Source organism: Aedes albopictus, chromosome 3 (assembly GCF_035046485.1).
Source record: "Aedes albopictus strain Foshan chromosome 3, AalbF5, whole genome shotgun sequence".
NCBI classification, from domain to species: Eukaryota; Metazoa; Arthropoda; class Insecta; order Diptera; family Culicidae; genus Aedes; species Aedes albopictus.
The window spans coordinates 236,087,343-236,103,806 of record NC_085138.1 but is presented as its reverse complement, the minus strand read 5'-3'; the positions used below and the strand labels follow the sequence as shown (position 1 = coordinate 236,103,806).

Genomic DNA, 16,464 nt, shown 5'->3' with positions numbered 1-16,464 from the left:
TTGTTGGGTTTGAGCTAATTAATGACATCCTTAACTTCCCTCAGCGTGGGTGTTGGATCACTTTCGTCCTCTGCTGCATTGGCGTAGCCTGTACCTCATTTTCCGTGGACTCCCGTGCCAACGTTCTCCACGCCATCCAGGTGCTCATCGAAGGGCTGCTTTCACCTTTCGTTTACCTCACGTCCGTCCGTCAGAGGCTCCAGTCTTTATCCCTGCATGGTTCGGCTCACGGCACTGAGCCGTTGTGAGATGCATTAAGTTTCTAGCACAGACAAACAGGCGTAATCCTCTGATAAATCGCATCATACACCGATTTAACGATCTATTTTAAAATTTGGTAGTTGGCCAACTGACCGCTCGTGGCGCTTGACGAGTTTGACGTTTGCGCACTACCGCCACCTAGTTGATGGTCAACCAAACTCAGTCTTTTTAGCCTTGGGCGAGTATGTTTCCATGACAATGATTTGATTCGAAAAATGTTCTAAGCGTAACGTTTGTCTGTGCTTCTATTAAAACTTCTTTGTTTTTTTGGGAACGACACTGCAGTTCTATTTCTTCGCATTCCGCATCTTCCAGATGGCGCTTTTTCCCCCGAAAGAGGCGGGTCTGCTGTTTCCGCTTATGTTTGTAGCGTTCCACGTTCTGCCGGGTTCCTTGCTGTAGCATGACCGCCCACGCGTTCTTCTTCTCCAAATGCACCTCTAGTTGAACCGTCGATTTGTGATTCCGTCTGTTGCAGTGATCCTCTGTGTAACGATAAAGGAGGCTGTGTTGGAAAGACGTGCTAAGTATGACCATGTTTTGGAGGCGTCGAAATTGATGAATTGTAGACCGTTTTCGTTCGTCAGCTGGTGAGCGCTGAACTTTCTAATGGTCGGTCTAAATGTCTTCTCCTGGTCTACTTGAAGGTTTATATCTCATGGAAGTCGTGGCTTCGGTAGCGGTCGTACTCGCATTCGAACTATAGTAGAATGCTTCCTAGTCATCATCAGTGCTTCTGAAGTATGGGCTGTGCACGTTAATTATGCTGACGGCGAAGAATCGGCCATTGATTCTCAACCTGCACATTCATTCTTTCGTCGATCTGTCACCAACCAAGCGATCACGCGCCTTTGCATATCGCTCATCATGATGAAAGTTGTACTCAGCTCGCGTGTGTAGCCGCAGCGTTCGCATCATGGATCCTGTCCAACACACCTCCTGCAGCGTTAGGATGCCGAACCCGCGGTCCTACAGTAGCTCGGAGATTGCGAGTGCTCCCAATGAAGTTGAGAGATCGGTAGTTCAACCACCGACGAACCGACGCGACAGCTAGAACAAACAAATTAAAATTTGTTGTCCGCGACGCCATGGTGAAAAATAGCCGAACACTATCGCCACCTCTATAACGGTTCGCGATGATTTGCTAGCTTGACCCCAAACCCCCGTGTGTTCATATAGGAAGAGGTACGCGTTTGCGCTGATTTGACAGAAGGGTTCGCTCGCTTTGCTGATCGACCGTTAAATTGAGGGGGACAGTTTTGAAACACCACTGTCACATCGGTTTGTCGGTGGTTCAACGTACAATGTTTCCAAACGCAAGCCTTGTTTCGTCGCTGAGGTCGTTGCTGATGGTTCGTATTATTATGTTGCTGATTTTCCGCTGCAATGTTTTTTTATGACCGGAGGACCTTAGTGCACAGTTGAGTTTAGAGTCCTTTCCTTGAACGCGGACATCGATCAGCCGCCTCTAACATGGAGATCAGACGCTGTTGTGAGCCGCTCCTTCTGGAGAACAGACGCCCAGGTGTACAGAAGCAGACCCCTCCCCTTCCCTGTTAGACTGCGACCAAAGTTCACACCGGGGTTGGTTGCCCGATCTTCTCTAAGGTTGCTCGCTGCCCTGTTGGTGCCACGTGGAGGTAGGGATAGGAGTTGCTGGACAGAGGCTTACGGATCTCAATGTGATCTGAATTGCGCAACATACTCATCCTTTACCGTGACAATTAGTTGATCAACTTATACTTATGACACACATGTGATACAAGAATCACTGTACAATTGCACTTGAAATGAGTGCCATACTGAAAATTCTCTCATTTCAAGTCAGTCTTGTTAGAATTTTCTTGACAGTGCGTACCGTTGTACAGGAATCACACTCGTATCACATGTCTGTCCGGGGTATTACACTGAAAATACAGACAAACAGACGTCTCACTCTACTCACTTTTTATCGTTTCCCTTTTTAACGGCTAATTCAAATGTTTTGTAGTTCGAAAATCGCTCGCTTACGGCGCTCGCATCGTTTAACGTTTGCTCACAACCGCCATCTACTCAGTGCATTTGTGAAACACAACGTAGCTAGCATTGGGCGATTATGCTTTCGTGACGATGATTTTCAACTCATTTTGTTCCAAGTGATACGTCTGTTTGTCTGTGGTGAAAATGTAAGATTTTCTTTATGCACTTTTCGAAAAGTTACAGCTAGTTGTCTATCCCCTGTATGTTTCAAAATTGAATAAAAAGAACGTGAACATATTTTGATTAGGAATCTCTTGCATTGTATCTCACCCCGTAACGTGGGTAGATCACCTTAGAATGGTGCGTTGCGGCGTAAGATCTACCACCACATCAAATTTCGATCTTGGTAATGTTTTCATGCCTAAAGTTGCCGATCTGTGGTGAGCAGACATTCCAGGATCGAGATTTAATGTGCTTTTTGAATGTTTTGTTGGTAATCCACATTTTATTTCAGGAGTATTCAGGTAAATGTTTCCCATATTTTATAAATGCTTATTAATCATGATTATGATTGTTTTTCAAACAAATGTATAATAAAACATACACAACACACTGATTCATACATTACATATACATATCTTATCATATATTGGGAAAGGGAGGGACCATCAGGGCACCCGATTGAAACGATTTGGACAGGAGCTTGGAACTGCCTCCTCCTTGTTGTTAACATTTCGTGGATTGAGGGCGGGCTCTTCGACCCCATCTATTGGGAGTATTCTGTCAATCGAGGGCTTGATTTTGCAGTTGTTCGTGAGAACTTTCTTCTGGAAGGAGATTCTTTTCCCCTGACGCGGGTTTCGCGCAAATGTCTCTGCTTGCGGGTCCGCACAACCCTTTTTGGCCCTTCATACAGGAGAATGACTGACCACTATCAACAGCAAAATCTTGATCAAATCGCTTTTCAGATTATTCCAGTGCTATAGGCAGCTGCCTTGCTACAATAGATGGTAGAACAATATCATCATCATCATCATCAGGAATCTCTTGCATTGTATCTCTCCTAAATTTTGTATCCTAATCCGTACATGTGTAAACTCATCCACAGTGCCAATGTACTTCCAGTTTATTTCTTGTTGAGCAACGTCGTCCATCAAGTGGGTTAATGAAATGCAGTTATTCATTATAACTTCCAGTAAACACAACAACCAAACGTAGGTATGAATAATGCGTTGATGTGCACATTTGTGCAACGAAGTGTGCAGGAAATGGAATGTGATGAAGACTTGACAGCATATATAGTGTCTTCGACACCTGTACAAACCACAGTGTACAGCGCCTTTGAAATTTTATGTATTTTGACCCATTTTCGACCTACTTTAACTCACTCGTTTTATGTTTCTACTTTTATCCTAAAAAATAGTTAAATATAAAAAGGTTATTGAATACATATTGATTATTGAATCATACAAAAATCACCTAAAACACAATATAAAAAATCCAAATTAGTTCATCTTACTGTATATGAATGTGAATGCGTCATGAATGATCAATCCACAATAAAATCTCCCATTCAGTGCTGCAATGCGTCTTTTGAGACGCACGTAAAAAACATAATAAGCAATTTCTGATTATCGCTTTCTTCCTCTCAATTTCTTACAGAAACAAGCTACACGAGGTGCCATACCCATACCCAATCGTACCCAGTGATTATATCTCCCCACTAACGAGATGAAATGATTATGTGCGGCACAGGAAAACCTTTGCAGTCGTTTCGTAGCCCAACAACGCAGCACAATTAACGACCCACGATTCGAAACCATGACTTCCTCCTATGAACGAATAAAGGCAGAATGTAAGCAAAAAAATGTCCTCTGGGAAGACGAAGACTTTCCGGCGACGCAGTCGTCGGTATTTTACCACCAAACCCCGCCCTTCACGTTTCAATGGAAGCGACCGCACGAGATCACCCAGAACCCGGTGTTCGTCAACGATTCCACGGCACAGTTCGACATTGTGCCGGGCAAAATGGGCGACCGGTGGCTCGTGAGCTGCCTGGGCGTTCTCTACCTTTCGAAGGGACTCTTCTACCGGGTTGTCCCGGCAGATCAAAACTTCGACAAGCCATACTATGGAATGTTTCGCTTCCGACTGTGGTGGTGCGGGGAGTGGTTGGAAGTTCTAGTCGACGATAGATTACCAACGATCAACGGAAAGCTGGCGTTCCTGCAAGCTCAAAACTCAAATTCATTCTGGCCGGGACTGCTGGAGAAAGCCTATGCCAAGTACGTTACGAGATTGCGGATTGCGTTCAGGACACTTTTTTCACACGTTTTCTCTATTTTCTAGATTACACGGGTCCTACGAAGCTTTAAAATACGGTACGCTGCTGGACGGCCTGGCGGATCTCACCGGAGGCATCACCGAATCGATATCGATCAAAACGGACGGTAACATCTTGATTCGACCTCCACTACTGCACTCGTTGCTGGACACGACCAGCATAGTGACCTGCACAGTCAACAATGGGACCACAACGCAAATTCGGAATCAAACCGAAGCACTGCCAAACGGAGTCCACGTCGGGATAAACTATCGGTTGTGTTCACTGGATAAGGTAAGTACTGGCAGATGACCATCGGTCACACCCAGGGTTGAACTCAGTCCGCTGCGCTCCACGCTTTCTTGTATCAACCAGATCTGTTGGGAATGTACAAACTATCAGATACTTCCGTATCCATCCAGATTTGGCCATCTTCTGGATGGCCGTAGAGTGGAGCAAGCTTGTAGTTCATTCATCGCCGCTACACACTGTTCTGCAGTTTCTTCTGAAGTCCGTAGAAGGCCGACTTCTGATGCGTTTTTGTATTTCATGGCTTACGTTGTTGTCAACCGTTAGCAAGGAACCGAGACCGAGACCGAGAACCGAGAAAAGACGAATTTCTCCACCACATCAAAGTTATCGCCGTCTAAGACCAAGCCCACTCATGGGCTCAATCAAGCGTTTTAACGTTAAGTAGAGCCCCGAACAAAGAAGCGAACCGCACCGGTCGCTGCTAAGTAGGGCTCGAAAGCGAAAAGTTTACGTACGGTTCGTAGCAGGGCTTAGAATATAGAGACACGCAAAGTACGGTCTCTATCCGTAGGCTCGTGCGCTCTCTCGCGTTTAGCTCTCTGGGTAGCGTAAAGAGGAGACGAAAGAAAATGAGTATGGATTTGTTGCCAGGTATATAGTTTCTAGAGAATGATTTTCTTGCTTTGTATAGGTAGGAATTTATTTTAGTTTGCATCAAATATTTGAAATTTTCAACCAATCAATATCATAGATCGTTACACGAATAACACAAAAAATTGTCTGACATAGAATTGTGATAGAGTGACAATACAAACGCAGAAAAATAATAGGTTTAAATTGACAAGCTTTGCTTAAGTAGGTATGTTATGAATAAAGTTTTCGCTTCTTCGCCAATTTTAGGATCATGCATATCGAAAATGTATTGATTTTCTCTTAAAAATAGTTACGATTGCTCATAATCGCACCTTTAGTTTTTGATTCGGCCGATCGTTTCGAAACTAATATTTGAAGAAATGTATAGTGATTCAGTGAGTTTTGCTGTTTTAACACGTACATGTTTGAGCCGGGTTTTCTACGCAGCAAGTAAAGCTTAGTTTCGCACATTTAGAAAAATGTCCAAATAAATAACTCGCGAAGTTCGTTCCGACAAGTTTCAAAATTATCGTCATCCGAAGCAGATTCCGGTGAGAAGATGTGCATATTTTCTAACCCGAAAAGAAACTATTTGACGGTAATAAGTGACCACAAGGTTTTCTTTCTCTAACTTTCCGGGCTGAGATCCTCCGCTTTGAAAGAGCTGTGCCTCGCGTTTCGTTTTGTCGTGTATATTTCAAAAAGGCAAAAGAGTTTTGGTATGATTGCTGTTTTTGAAAATGGTGGTCGTCAGTGGGTGGTTTATTAAATATAAATTTAAAAATATAAAATAAACGAGACATTAGGAAGAAAGTGTGCGAAATGGGTAACTTCACGGTCCACGCATCCTTGCTCCCCTGTAAATTCGAGAAGTACCTTGCCGAAATAAAATATTCTGTACTCCAAGTATTTCGAAGAATCATCTATGAGATTAGATAAGAGTAGTTACGATTTTTCAAAGATGCATTGACTGTACCTAACTCAACTAAGATATCATAGAAACACTACAGTTATTTCTTTTTGAAACAAAATCATACCGATAAAAATCTTAAAAAATGTAGTCGAGCTGCCAAGTTCCACCAATTAAAATAGGCGGTGTGCAGGACTGTCATATTGTAGGTTCCTCGTTATAGAAAAAGCAAGGCGTTGGATGTTAAAATTGTTGTATGAAGTGCCAAAAAGGAGAGTGGGCTCATTATGTACTTTGACAAATACGCAGTCTACTTCAAGCGCATAGAATCTGCTTCCAACAAAATATTCATATACCAGCATCCAAGAGATCGCAATATATATTAAGATTTGCGAGTGATGCTTTGTAACTAAAAGGTTGTGACTGAGTATAGAATTAGCTGATGTTAAAATACACGTTAAGATGCTCATAATCTCAAATTCAGATAAATTTCTTGCGAGAAAGGCAACATACAATCATAAATTATTGAGAAAATGATATCTATAAAAGGCACCAAAACTGGTACAAATCTCAAAGGGAATTATTTATTTGAATTTAATTTTTACTAACAGTTTTCAGTCTTATCCAAAACCCCATCTTTCATAATATGAGCACAAATTATTATACTGAATAAGATTTGCAATAACCCCACTGAAATACACAAAATATTGCGATGATTTACAGAAGTGCAAAAAACCGATGGTACGGAGAGAATAGAGACCACCGGTGCGCAAAGGCGACCGATCATTATTTTACTCACATGGAAACGAACGACCGGTGCGAGAATGGGTTGATAACGAAATTAAAAATCGTTAACGACGTGCTGTTGCGTGTGTAGTATTAAGCCCACGGGTGGGCTTGGTCTAACGTAACCCTTCTGCTAAAGCTAGTCTTGTCTTGCTCAGTTCAACCTAGCTACCAGCATGTATTTCGTTTTTGACGCATTATTCATCAATCTGACCGTTGTTGCCTTGCGTTTCAGGGGAGTGTACTGCTCTGCCACCGTTCCGCAAATGTTATGTCAGTAATGTCTATGTCTTGCTTAGGGGCTGTCCATTAATTACGTAAGGGAATTTTTGCGATTTTCTGACACCCCCTCCCCCCTTGTAAGATTTTTTGTATGAGAACCCAATTTTTTTTGTATGGCGCGTAAGATTTCTCAAACCCCCCCCTCCCCCCATAAACCCTTACGTAATTAATGGACAGCCCCTTAAGTTGTATGCTTTTACCGGATCTCGTGACATTACCGATTCCAGGGTGACGCTGAAGAGTATGGATCAGACGGCGCCCTTTGCCGCAGCCTTCAGCGAAATCCGAATGAACTGGATAGTTCGACACTGATTCTTCATTAGGGCCTAACTGACATTTTCGATTTCTCTTCATCGATCCTCTCTTTGTGTTATTACGGAAAGTGTATTAAGTTTTCCAAAGTTGTTTTGGTTTAAATGCAAAGACGACGACTACATCTAGCTCTAGAAACAAAAAGAATAATGATTTTGTTTGTTTTGATCAAGTTATTAGCGAAAGAGAGAGTCGATGAAGAGAAATCGATCAAGTCAGTTAGGCCCTTATGAAAAATCAATGTCGAGTTAACCGAAATCCTCACGTTGTTGTGCACATAGTCTATCGTTACTTTGATCAGTCAGGTCACCTCCCTAGGAAAGTCGTTTTCGTCCATAATTTTTTACAGCTTTATGCCTTCAATTCTGTCGTATGCCGCCTTGAAGCCGACGAGCAGATGATGTATTGGGACTTAGCGTTCATGTCATTTCTAGAGTATTTGCCGAACGGTGGATATCTGATCCGTTGTCGGCCGACCGTCTATGAATCTGGCTTGATAACTTCCCACGAACTGAATCATTTTGAGTAACATACGACAGAAGATAATCAAGGATAGCTTTTTATAGGCGGCATGTAAATGGTGATCGGAATGGTGATTGGAAGTTCTTACATATCTGAGTGGTTGAATGGGACAGATTGCCCCTTCACGCTATGTCTGAAGCAGCAGATTATAAAAATTGAATGTACATCGGGTTTCTTTCCACCAAACATCAGCATTCAAGCTATATTTTCGTTTGCAGAAGGTTTTAAAATATTTCATCGGGGAAATTTTGATTTTTTCATCTTTTTAGCTGTTTTTTTATACAAATTTACATGAAATTCTCATTTTCGGCCAAATTCGTTCCCATACAAAATGTAAAATTTTCACCTATAGAATATTTTTAAACCTTCTGCTAATGAAAATATAGCTTGAATACTGATGTTTGGTGGAAAGAAATCCGATGTACATTAAATTTTTATAATCTGCTGGTTCAGACATAGCGTGCCCTTCCTTCCACTCCTCCGGTAGCAGTTATGTTTCCCAGATACTGACTATCATTCGGAGCAGAAAGATGATGCCCAACTTTTCTGAAATTTAGCTGCAATACCATCCTTACCGACTGCTTTGTAAGTTTTGAGTTGGCGAATGGCATTATTGCTGTACAACTGATATATAAACCACTGTTGAGCATGCTTTTGACAATATTGGTTGAATAAGCTGTAATGCAGCTATCATTGTTACTTCCGCCTTCTGCCGATCAATTTCTCCATTACTCTGGGTCCTGTGTCATCTTTCTTCGCACCGTTCAAAGACTCATCGAAGTGCTGCTTCCACCTTTCAATCACCTCACTTCCGTCAAGAGACTCCCGGCCTTATTTTCGCACATTTCGGTTCGCGGCGCGAAGCCGTTGCTTGATGCGTTGTATTTCTGGCAGAACTTCAATGTTTTTTAGAGCAGCACGGCAGTTTTAGTTCGTCGCACTCTGCTCCTTCCGGGCGGCATTTTTTCCTGAATTATTCCACAAACTGCTGAGTTCCTTGCTGAAGCTAGAAAAGTACTTACTGTAGTAGAGAACTAATCAGGCCAAACATTTCAATAGGTCCTATCTGCATTTGAGAGGCTCTCTTTGTTCACTTTCTCTTTTAATTATTGCAATGTAATGGTACACTTTTCAACTACTTTTGCAGTACAAATCAAAAGACGATTGTTTTGACCATCGGTCAATGCAAGGAGACAATCATAATACAAATAAACAGCTGAGATATTAACGAAAGAGAGGGAAACCAAAGAGAGCCTCTCTTCTGCAGATAGGACCTTTAGACATGTTTGGCCTGTAATATCGTCTACTAGTACTAGTCATACACACGGTGTCACAGATAGGGCTCATGGCATCATCGGTCGTAACGATAATACCAAAGCTGGTGCTGATAATTATGGTTATTCCACATCTAAACCCTGTCAGACTTTGTGGCTCCTGAGCATTCGAGATGGGGCCAAATGAACTACGCTAACGCTAACGCTGAGCATTTGAGGTGGGGCCAAATGGGTTATCAAAAATTTTCCACAGAGCCCAAAAAAAAAGGGTTTCAAGGAGCTTCAACGAGGGTTTCAAAGAACTTCAACGATTCAGGCGATTTCAGCAGTCTTTCAAGGGCGTTCCGACACGTTTCGATGGCATTTGAATAGTGTTCCGCGGTTTCGGAACCGTTTCAAGGGCGATCCAAGGGGGGGTCTCATGAGCTTTTAAATACAAGGTGATCACTGCCGTTCTACGCCCAATTTGCCCATGTTATATGGGAATCCCATATAACATGGGACAATTATGCGTAGAACGGCAGTTCAGGGGCGTTCCAAGCATTTCAAAAAATTTCAGAAACATTATCCGCTGTAATCCGTGAGGTTACAGGGGCGCTTCATAGCGTCTCAGGGGAGCCTCAAGGAGCGTTTCTGGTACCTTTTAAATGGTTTCATAGCAAGGTATCAGGGGCACTTCAAATGGATTACGGGGATTTAAGGGGCATTGCAATGGGATTATGAAAGTTTCATGAGCGCTTTAAGGTATTTCAGGGACGTTTCAAAGTTTTTTTTTCTGGAAGGGTTTTAGAGGGTTTTCTAGAATCTCAGGAGTATTTGAGGGTGTTCAGAGCTTTGAAAGGAATTACGGGGATTTCAGGAGCGTTTAAATAATATTACGGAGTTCGTGCGGCTCCGTGGTCGTGCGGCTAGTGTCACCAAGCTCTTAGTCGCATCGTGCTGAGGAGCGCGGATTCGATTCCCACCACAGCTGTCAGGTTAAGTTTTCGGCTGTGCCACTGGGCGTTGCATGCTAGTCCGTTGTCTAGTGTCGTGCTTCCTTCACATAGCGAAAAGCTCACTAGAAGCATTGAACGTGTCTGTCTTTTATTTTTATTTTTAAGAGGCGTTTCAAGAGGTGTTGAGAATGATTCAGAGGGGAGAAGAGGCTCTCAGGACCCCCTAAAACATCCTTGATATCCCCTGAAACGCTCCAGAGACCTCCACCCGAACAGCACACATGTCACAAAGGAGTGTCGACCAGCGCAGGTTTTGGTTGCGTATGAGCTACATTCATGGATTTTAACCCAAAGGCAAAATAACTTGAAAATGATTCCAGTGAGACCAAAAACCTGCGCTGTCGACTCGACACTCCTTTGTGACATGTGTGCTGCTTGGGCAGGTATTCCCTGATACTCCCTTGAAACGCCACTAGAGCCCCTGATACTTTCTGAAGTAGGGTGGGGCGGGGCAAGATGGGTCACGGGGCAAGATGGGTCAGTGCCATTTTTGGGCGCATTACTCATGTTTTGTTTAGATTAATAATTTTGTTAGATGACCAGCATGAATATACAAAAGTTTGGGGCATTGATTGAAAAATTATTCACTCTCATTGGAAATAAAAAATAAAATGGTTTTTAGCCATTTTTCTTATGCGATACATTCCATATAATCTCCATATAAACGGCCGCGGGGCAAGATGGGTCACCTTCAATTTTGAACGTATTTTTGGAGCATTCAAAATTTATTTATTTTTTATTACAAGACTATCTCATAAATGACTTCAATCAAGCGGAATGAACACTCAAAATTATAACATAAAATTATGATAATTTTTTAGTGAAAACATCGATTTTCAAGACGCCTTAGGACCACTCAAATCGTAAAGTTTTTTATATTCCAAATAAATCTATAAAATGTTTACTAGTAGCTCTTGTTTATTCAGTATGGATATGGAGCATATATGAATGCGGAACAAATCTTATATTTTGACGTTTTTCGTTGAGAAAATGTGAATTACTTAAAAGGTGACCCATCTTGCCCCGCACTTTTTTCACGGTGCAAAATCGATCACTTTTTAAAACTGCTCGTTCAACATCATATTTTGTATTTAATGAACTTTTTATCGACTTTTAGCATAGCTTACTAGTGTATTAAAGAGTAGCGAACGAATACAAACCAATACGATTTGTATTTACAAAGTTATGGTGATCCATCCTTATGCGACCCATCTTGCCCCGCCCCACCCTACCCCCAGAAACTTTTCGAACCCTCCTGAAACCCCGTCAGAACCCCTGAAATTTCCCTGAGACCCCTAGAAACGCCCCTATGAGCTCCAGATACTCATTGAAATGCTCCTAAGACCTCACCCTAACTCTTGGATCATCCCTGCGACCTCCCTTTGCTCTCCTCTATAAACTCCAACGATTCCTCTAGCGTAAACGGTTTGTATGTATAGGAAACCATTTAATGTTTTTCATAATTTTCAGGCTGAAACCATCATGGGCGACACCGTGCAACTGGTTCGATTGCGGAATCCCGTGTCACAAACCCTTAACAAATCCGCCACCTTCAACGGAGATTGGTCATCCTTCTCGAGCTCGTGGGAACGCGTCACGATGAACGAACGGAACCGTCTCATAGAGCAGCTGGACGTCGGCGAGTTCTGGATGTCCTTCTTCGACATGACCCAGACTTTCAGTCATCTGGAGTGCGTACACCTGGACTCGGATACAGCCCGAGACGAACCACAACTGTCCGATAAAAACCGACGTTGGCTGATGCGTCTATACCAGGGTGCGTGGAAGCGAGGCGTCACCGCAGGCGGTTGCCGCAATAATCCAGACTCGTTCCACATAAACCCACAGCTGCAGCTCTTCTTAAGCGAAAAAGAGGATGTGATAGTCTCGGTCAACCAGCACAGTGTGCTGGAGCCGAAGGTCATCGGATTCACCGTGTATAACCTCAACAACGGTAGGTGCCTTTCGAATACCGGAAGATAGTTCAAAAATCCTAATCCGTTATTTTCTAGTTCAAAACATCAACGGGTGCCTTTCGAAGAATTTCTTCAAGAAACACAAAAGTTTAGTCAATTCGCAGTATACCAATTCGCGCCAGATAAGCCATCGGTGTTCGCTGGACCCGGGCCGTTACCTGATCATGGCAACGACGTTCGAACCCGCCGAGGAAGCATCGTTTAGTGTGCGGGTCCTGGGAACAACGATACGATTATCGCTGCTTGAAACGCAAACAATGTTATTGTTGGACCCATTCCCGCTGCTGAATTCCAATGCAAAAATATTGATGGATTCGGCCAATAACAATGTAACTGCAGCGACCAGCACAGCCCAGTACGAACCAGTATTTATGCAGTTGGCAGACGATCAGCGGTAAGTGGATTGTATTGAAACCCCGAGCACTCGAGACTCCATTTGAATTCTCCAACTGCATTGGAATCTAAGACAATTTAATTAATTATATTCAAGAACCTCCTTTTAAGTATAAATAACATTATCTTATTGGAAATTTATTGTACTTAACAATAAGAAATTCTCCCATTTTCAGGACATTGAACTGTTTCGATCTGCAGGAACTGCTGGAGGCGTGCCTCCCCAACGATTACATTCGAAGTTGTGCCAGTTTGGAAGTGTGTCGGCAAGTTGTCTGTCTAATGGATGTAAGATATCAGCGTACTTCTCAACACACACATACTTCCGATATATCAATCAATGATTATATTTCCTTTCCAGAAAACTAACCGGGGGCGAATCAATTTCAACGATTTCAATAAGTTTATGGTGAACCTGAAGACTTGGTGGGGTGTGTTCAAAATGCACACCAAAGAAAAATCCGGCATACTGCGGGCAGAACGATTCCGCGATGCGCTGTACGATGTTGGCTTCCAGCTGAGTACGGACATTTTGTCTATCCTGATACTGCGGTAAGCTAATACAAAATCAACTTCTAGAAAATATTGTAAAAATGATCTTTTTCCTCAGATACATGAGGAGAGACGGCACTCTTAGACTATCGGACTTCATATCGGCCATTCTACACCTAACGATGGCTTTTGAGTTGTTCAAAGCTAAGGACACCAATCAGGATGGCGTGATCAGCATGGGCATGACTGAGGTTAGAATGCAAACACTTTTTGCGAATTGTTGTTCATACGAAACTTAACACATTTCTATCGTTACAGTTCATAAAATCGGTCTTCATGTGCTGAGTAACCAGTCATCGACGTCGTCGTGTAAAAAAAAACACTTTTATTAGGCGTGAAATCCACAAGGAAATGCGACAGTTTTTGCATTTGTAAGAAATGACAACGCTACGTTACATCGAATACCGTCTATAATGTTAAGGCAGTAGACTACCTTACTTGTGTAGCAATAAAACCAGTTGACTTTGTTTTAATCAAAACGAAAGGAACGATTAGGCCTGTGTTTACAGCTTGTGCAAACCTATCGAGAAACAAATTTGCTCATTAACATACGAATAATTGTTACGATCGTATACCGTTGAAATGGAAAATAAATTAGACCTTTGTAAACTCATTGTGTGCTCATCGTTATTTTTTTTTCTACGAAACATCCCCGATCACCATCCGTTGGCTATAACCAAGCAAATCAGTTCCCGGACCGTTATCGAACCAGCTATATCGACGGCCGGTCTACCATGGACCAGATTGTCACCATACGGCTGATTATCCAAAAATGAACACCATCAGTATGGTGACAAGGTTACGTGACTCTCATGCGTACTTTTTAACACCGGCCTTTTTTATAAAATGAGGAAATTAGCTGATCAGATACCCAAGAGGTGGGTCCTCGGGTTATGTGGAAATCGACCCACTTAAAACTCATTCTCTCCTCTCCTTCTAGTTTGGGATGACTTCGAGAAGAGGAGGGGGTACCGCCTTAAGTTGTCCTCTCTTCCCTGGAAGATTGAGTCCTGATTAGAACCATAGACTACCCGTTGGACTCAACTTGCTGTTGGTCGGCCCGCCGTTTTCTCTTTAGTTCAAGAGTACGATTCGGAAGACCGTGGAAGTAATGGAATTCCACTTGTTCGTCCCCGTATACATCCTTTCAAGAAAGTTGTCCCGAGTGATATCTCTTCCGCATATCTTCTCCATACTCGACTTTTGCTTCACGAAGCGTGGGCATTCAAAAGAAAGTGCTCCGCGGTCTCATTGCAGTTCGCACACTCGAGTAGTATTCATGTCACCGAAAAAAGCTAATTAAAGTCTCGCCTTTAGTATCATACGGGCATATCTTACTTACCTTACCGGTCCGACTAAGGTCTGAGTGTCCTCTGTGGAACGTAGGAGTCTTATCCAGTCTACTCGGTCCATGGCTGTTTGTCTCTAGTTCCGCACTCTGCGTAGGGTCCGCAGATCGTCCTCCACTTGGTCGACCCACCTAGCTCGCTGCGCTCCACGTCTTCTTGTACCGATCGGATGACTCTCGAGAACCATTTTAGTCGGGTTTCTATCCGATATCCTGATGACGTGACCCGTCCATCGTAGCCTCCAGATTTTCGCGGTATGGACGATGGTTGGTTCCCTCAGCAGCTCGTGGTTCATTCGCCTTCCTCAAGTCCCGTTTTCCATCTGCACTCCGCCGTAGATGATACGCAACACCTTTCGTTCAAAAACTCCAAGGGCGCGTTGGTCCTCTGCACGTAGGGTCCATGTTTCGTGCCCATAGAGGACGACCGGTCTAATCAGCGTTTTGTAGATGGTTCACTTCGTGTTACGGCGAACTTTATTCGATCGTAGAGTTCTGCGGAGTCCAAAGTAAGCACGATTTCCTGCCACAATGCGTCTCTGAATTTCACTGCTGGTGTCGTTGTCGGCGGTCACCAGTGAGCCCAAGTACACGAATTCTTCAACTGCCTCGATTTCATCACCGTCGATATGAATTCGGGGTGGCGGGCGCGTTGATTTCTCCCTGGAGCCCTTTGCCATCATGTACTTTGTCTTCGATACATTAATGACTAGTCCGATTCGCCTGGCTTCATTCTTTAGTCGGATGTACGTTTCCGCCATCGTCTCAAATTTACGAGCAATAAAATCACTATCATCAGCGAAACCAAGCAGCTGAACGGACTTCGTGAAAATCGTTCCACTCGTGTTTATGCCCGCTCTCCTAAACACCCTCTAAAGCAATGTTGAACAGCAAGCACGAAAGACCATAACCTTGCCGTAACCCTCTGCGAGATTCGAAGGGACTCGAGAGTGTCCCTGATACTCGAACTACGCACATCACTCGATCCATCGTCGCCTTGATCAACCGTATCAGTTTATCCGGGAGTCCGTATTCGTGCATAATCTGCCATAGCTGTTCTCGATGGATTGTATCATACGCCGATTTGAAATCGATGAACAAGTGATGTATGGGCACGTTGTATTCGCGGCATTTCTGCAACACCTGGCGAATGGCGAACATCTGGTCCGTTGTAGCGCGTTCATCCATAAATACAGCCTGATATTGTCCCACAAACTCTCTTGCAATCGATGATAGACGGCGGCATAAAATTCAAGAGAGTGTCTTGTAGGCTGCGCTCAGTAGTGTGATCGCGCGGTAGTTTCCGCAATCCAACGCCCTTTTTGTAAATGGGACACACGATACCTTCCATCCATTCCTCCGGTAATACTTCCTCCTCCCAAATCTTGGCAATGATCCAGTGTAGTGCTCACCAGTGCTTCTCCACCGTATTTTAGAAGCTCGCTTGGTAGTTGATCTGCTCCAGCGGCTTTGTTGTTTTTCAACCGGCAAGAGATTAACTTGGAGGTCAGGGGCCGGAAGTCTTTCGTCCTGTGCACATACTCCTAGATCTGTTACCACGCCACCTTCGGTACTTGCAACGTCGCCATTGAGGTGCTCATCGTAATGCCTCCGCCACCTCTCGACCACCTTACGCTCGCTCGTGAGAATATTCCCGTGATTAGCTCGGCACATTTCGGCTTG

General features: G+C 43.5%; 1 protein-coding gene across 2 annotated transcripts in view; it reads left to right on the top strand.

Moving 5' to 3' along the window:
- LOC109431308 (calpain-C) overlaps window positions 1–14,046 on the top strand; it is a 94,633-nt gene extending 80,587 nt beyond the window's left edge. For both annotated transcript variants that reach the window (XM_029868404.2, XM_029868403.2), the window contains 8 exons: window positions 3,883–4,505; window positions 4,570–4,837; window positions 11,983–12,466; window positions 12,525–12,882; window positions 13,058–13,169; window positions 13,243–13,433; window positions 13,492–13,624; window positions 13,692–14,046. In XM_029868404.2, the coding sequence (XP_029724264.2) occupies window positions 4,042–4,505; window positions 4,570–4,837; window positions 11,983–12,466; window positions 12,525–12,882; window positions 13,058–13,169; window positions 13,243–13,433; window positions 13,492–13,624; window positions 13,692–13,718 (2,037 nt within the window). In that variant the 5' untranslated portion in view covers window positions 3,883–4,041 and the 3' untranslated portion in view covers window positions 13,719–14,046. The remainder of the gene's footprint in view (window positions 1–3,882; window positions 4,506–4,569; window positions 4,838–11,982; window positions 12,467–12,524; window positions 12,883–13,057; window positions 13,170–13,242; window positions 13,434–13,491; window positions 13,625–13,691) is intronic.
- Window positions 14,047–16,464: the final 2,418 nt, after the last annotated feature.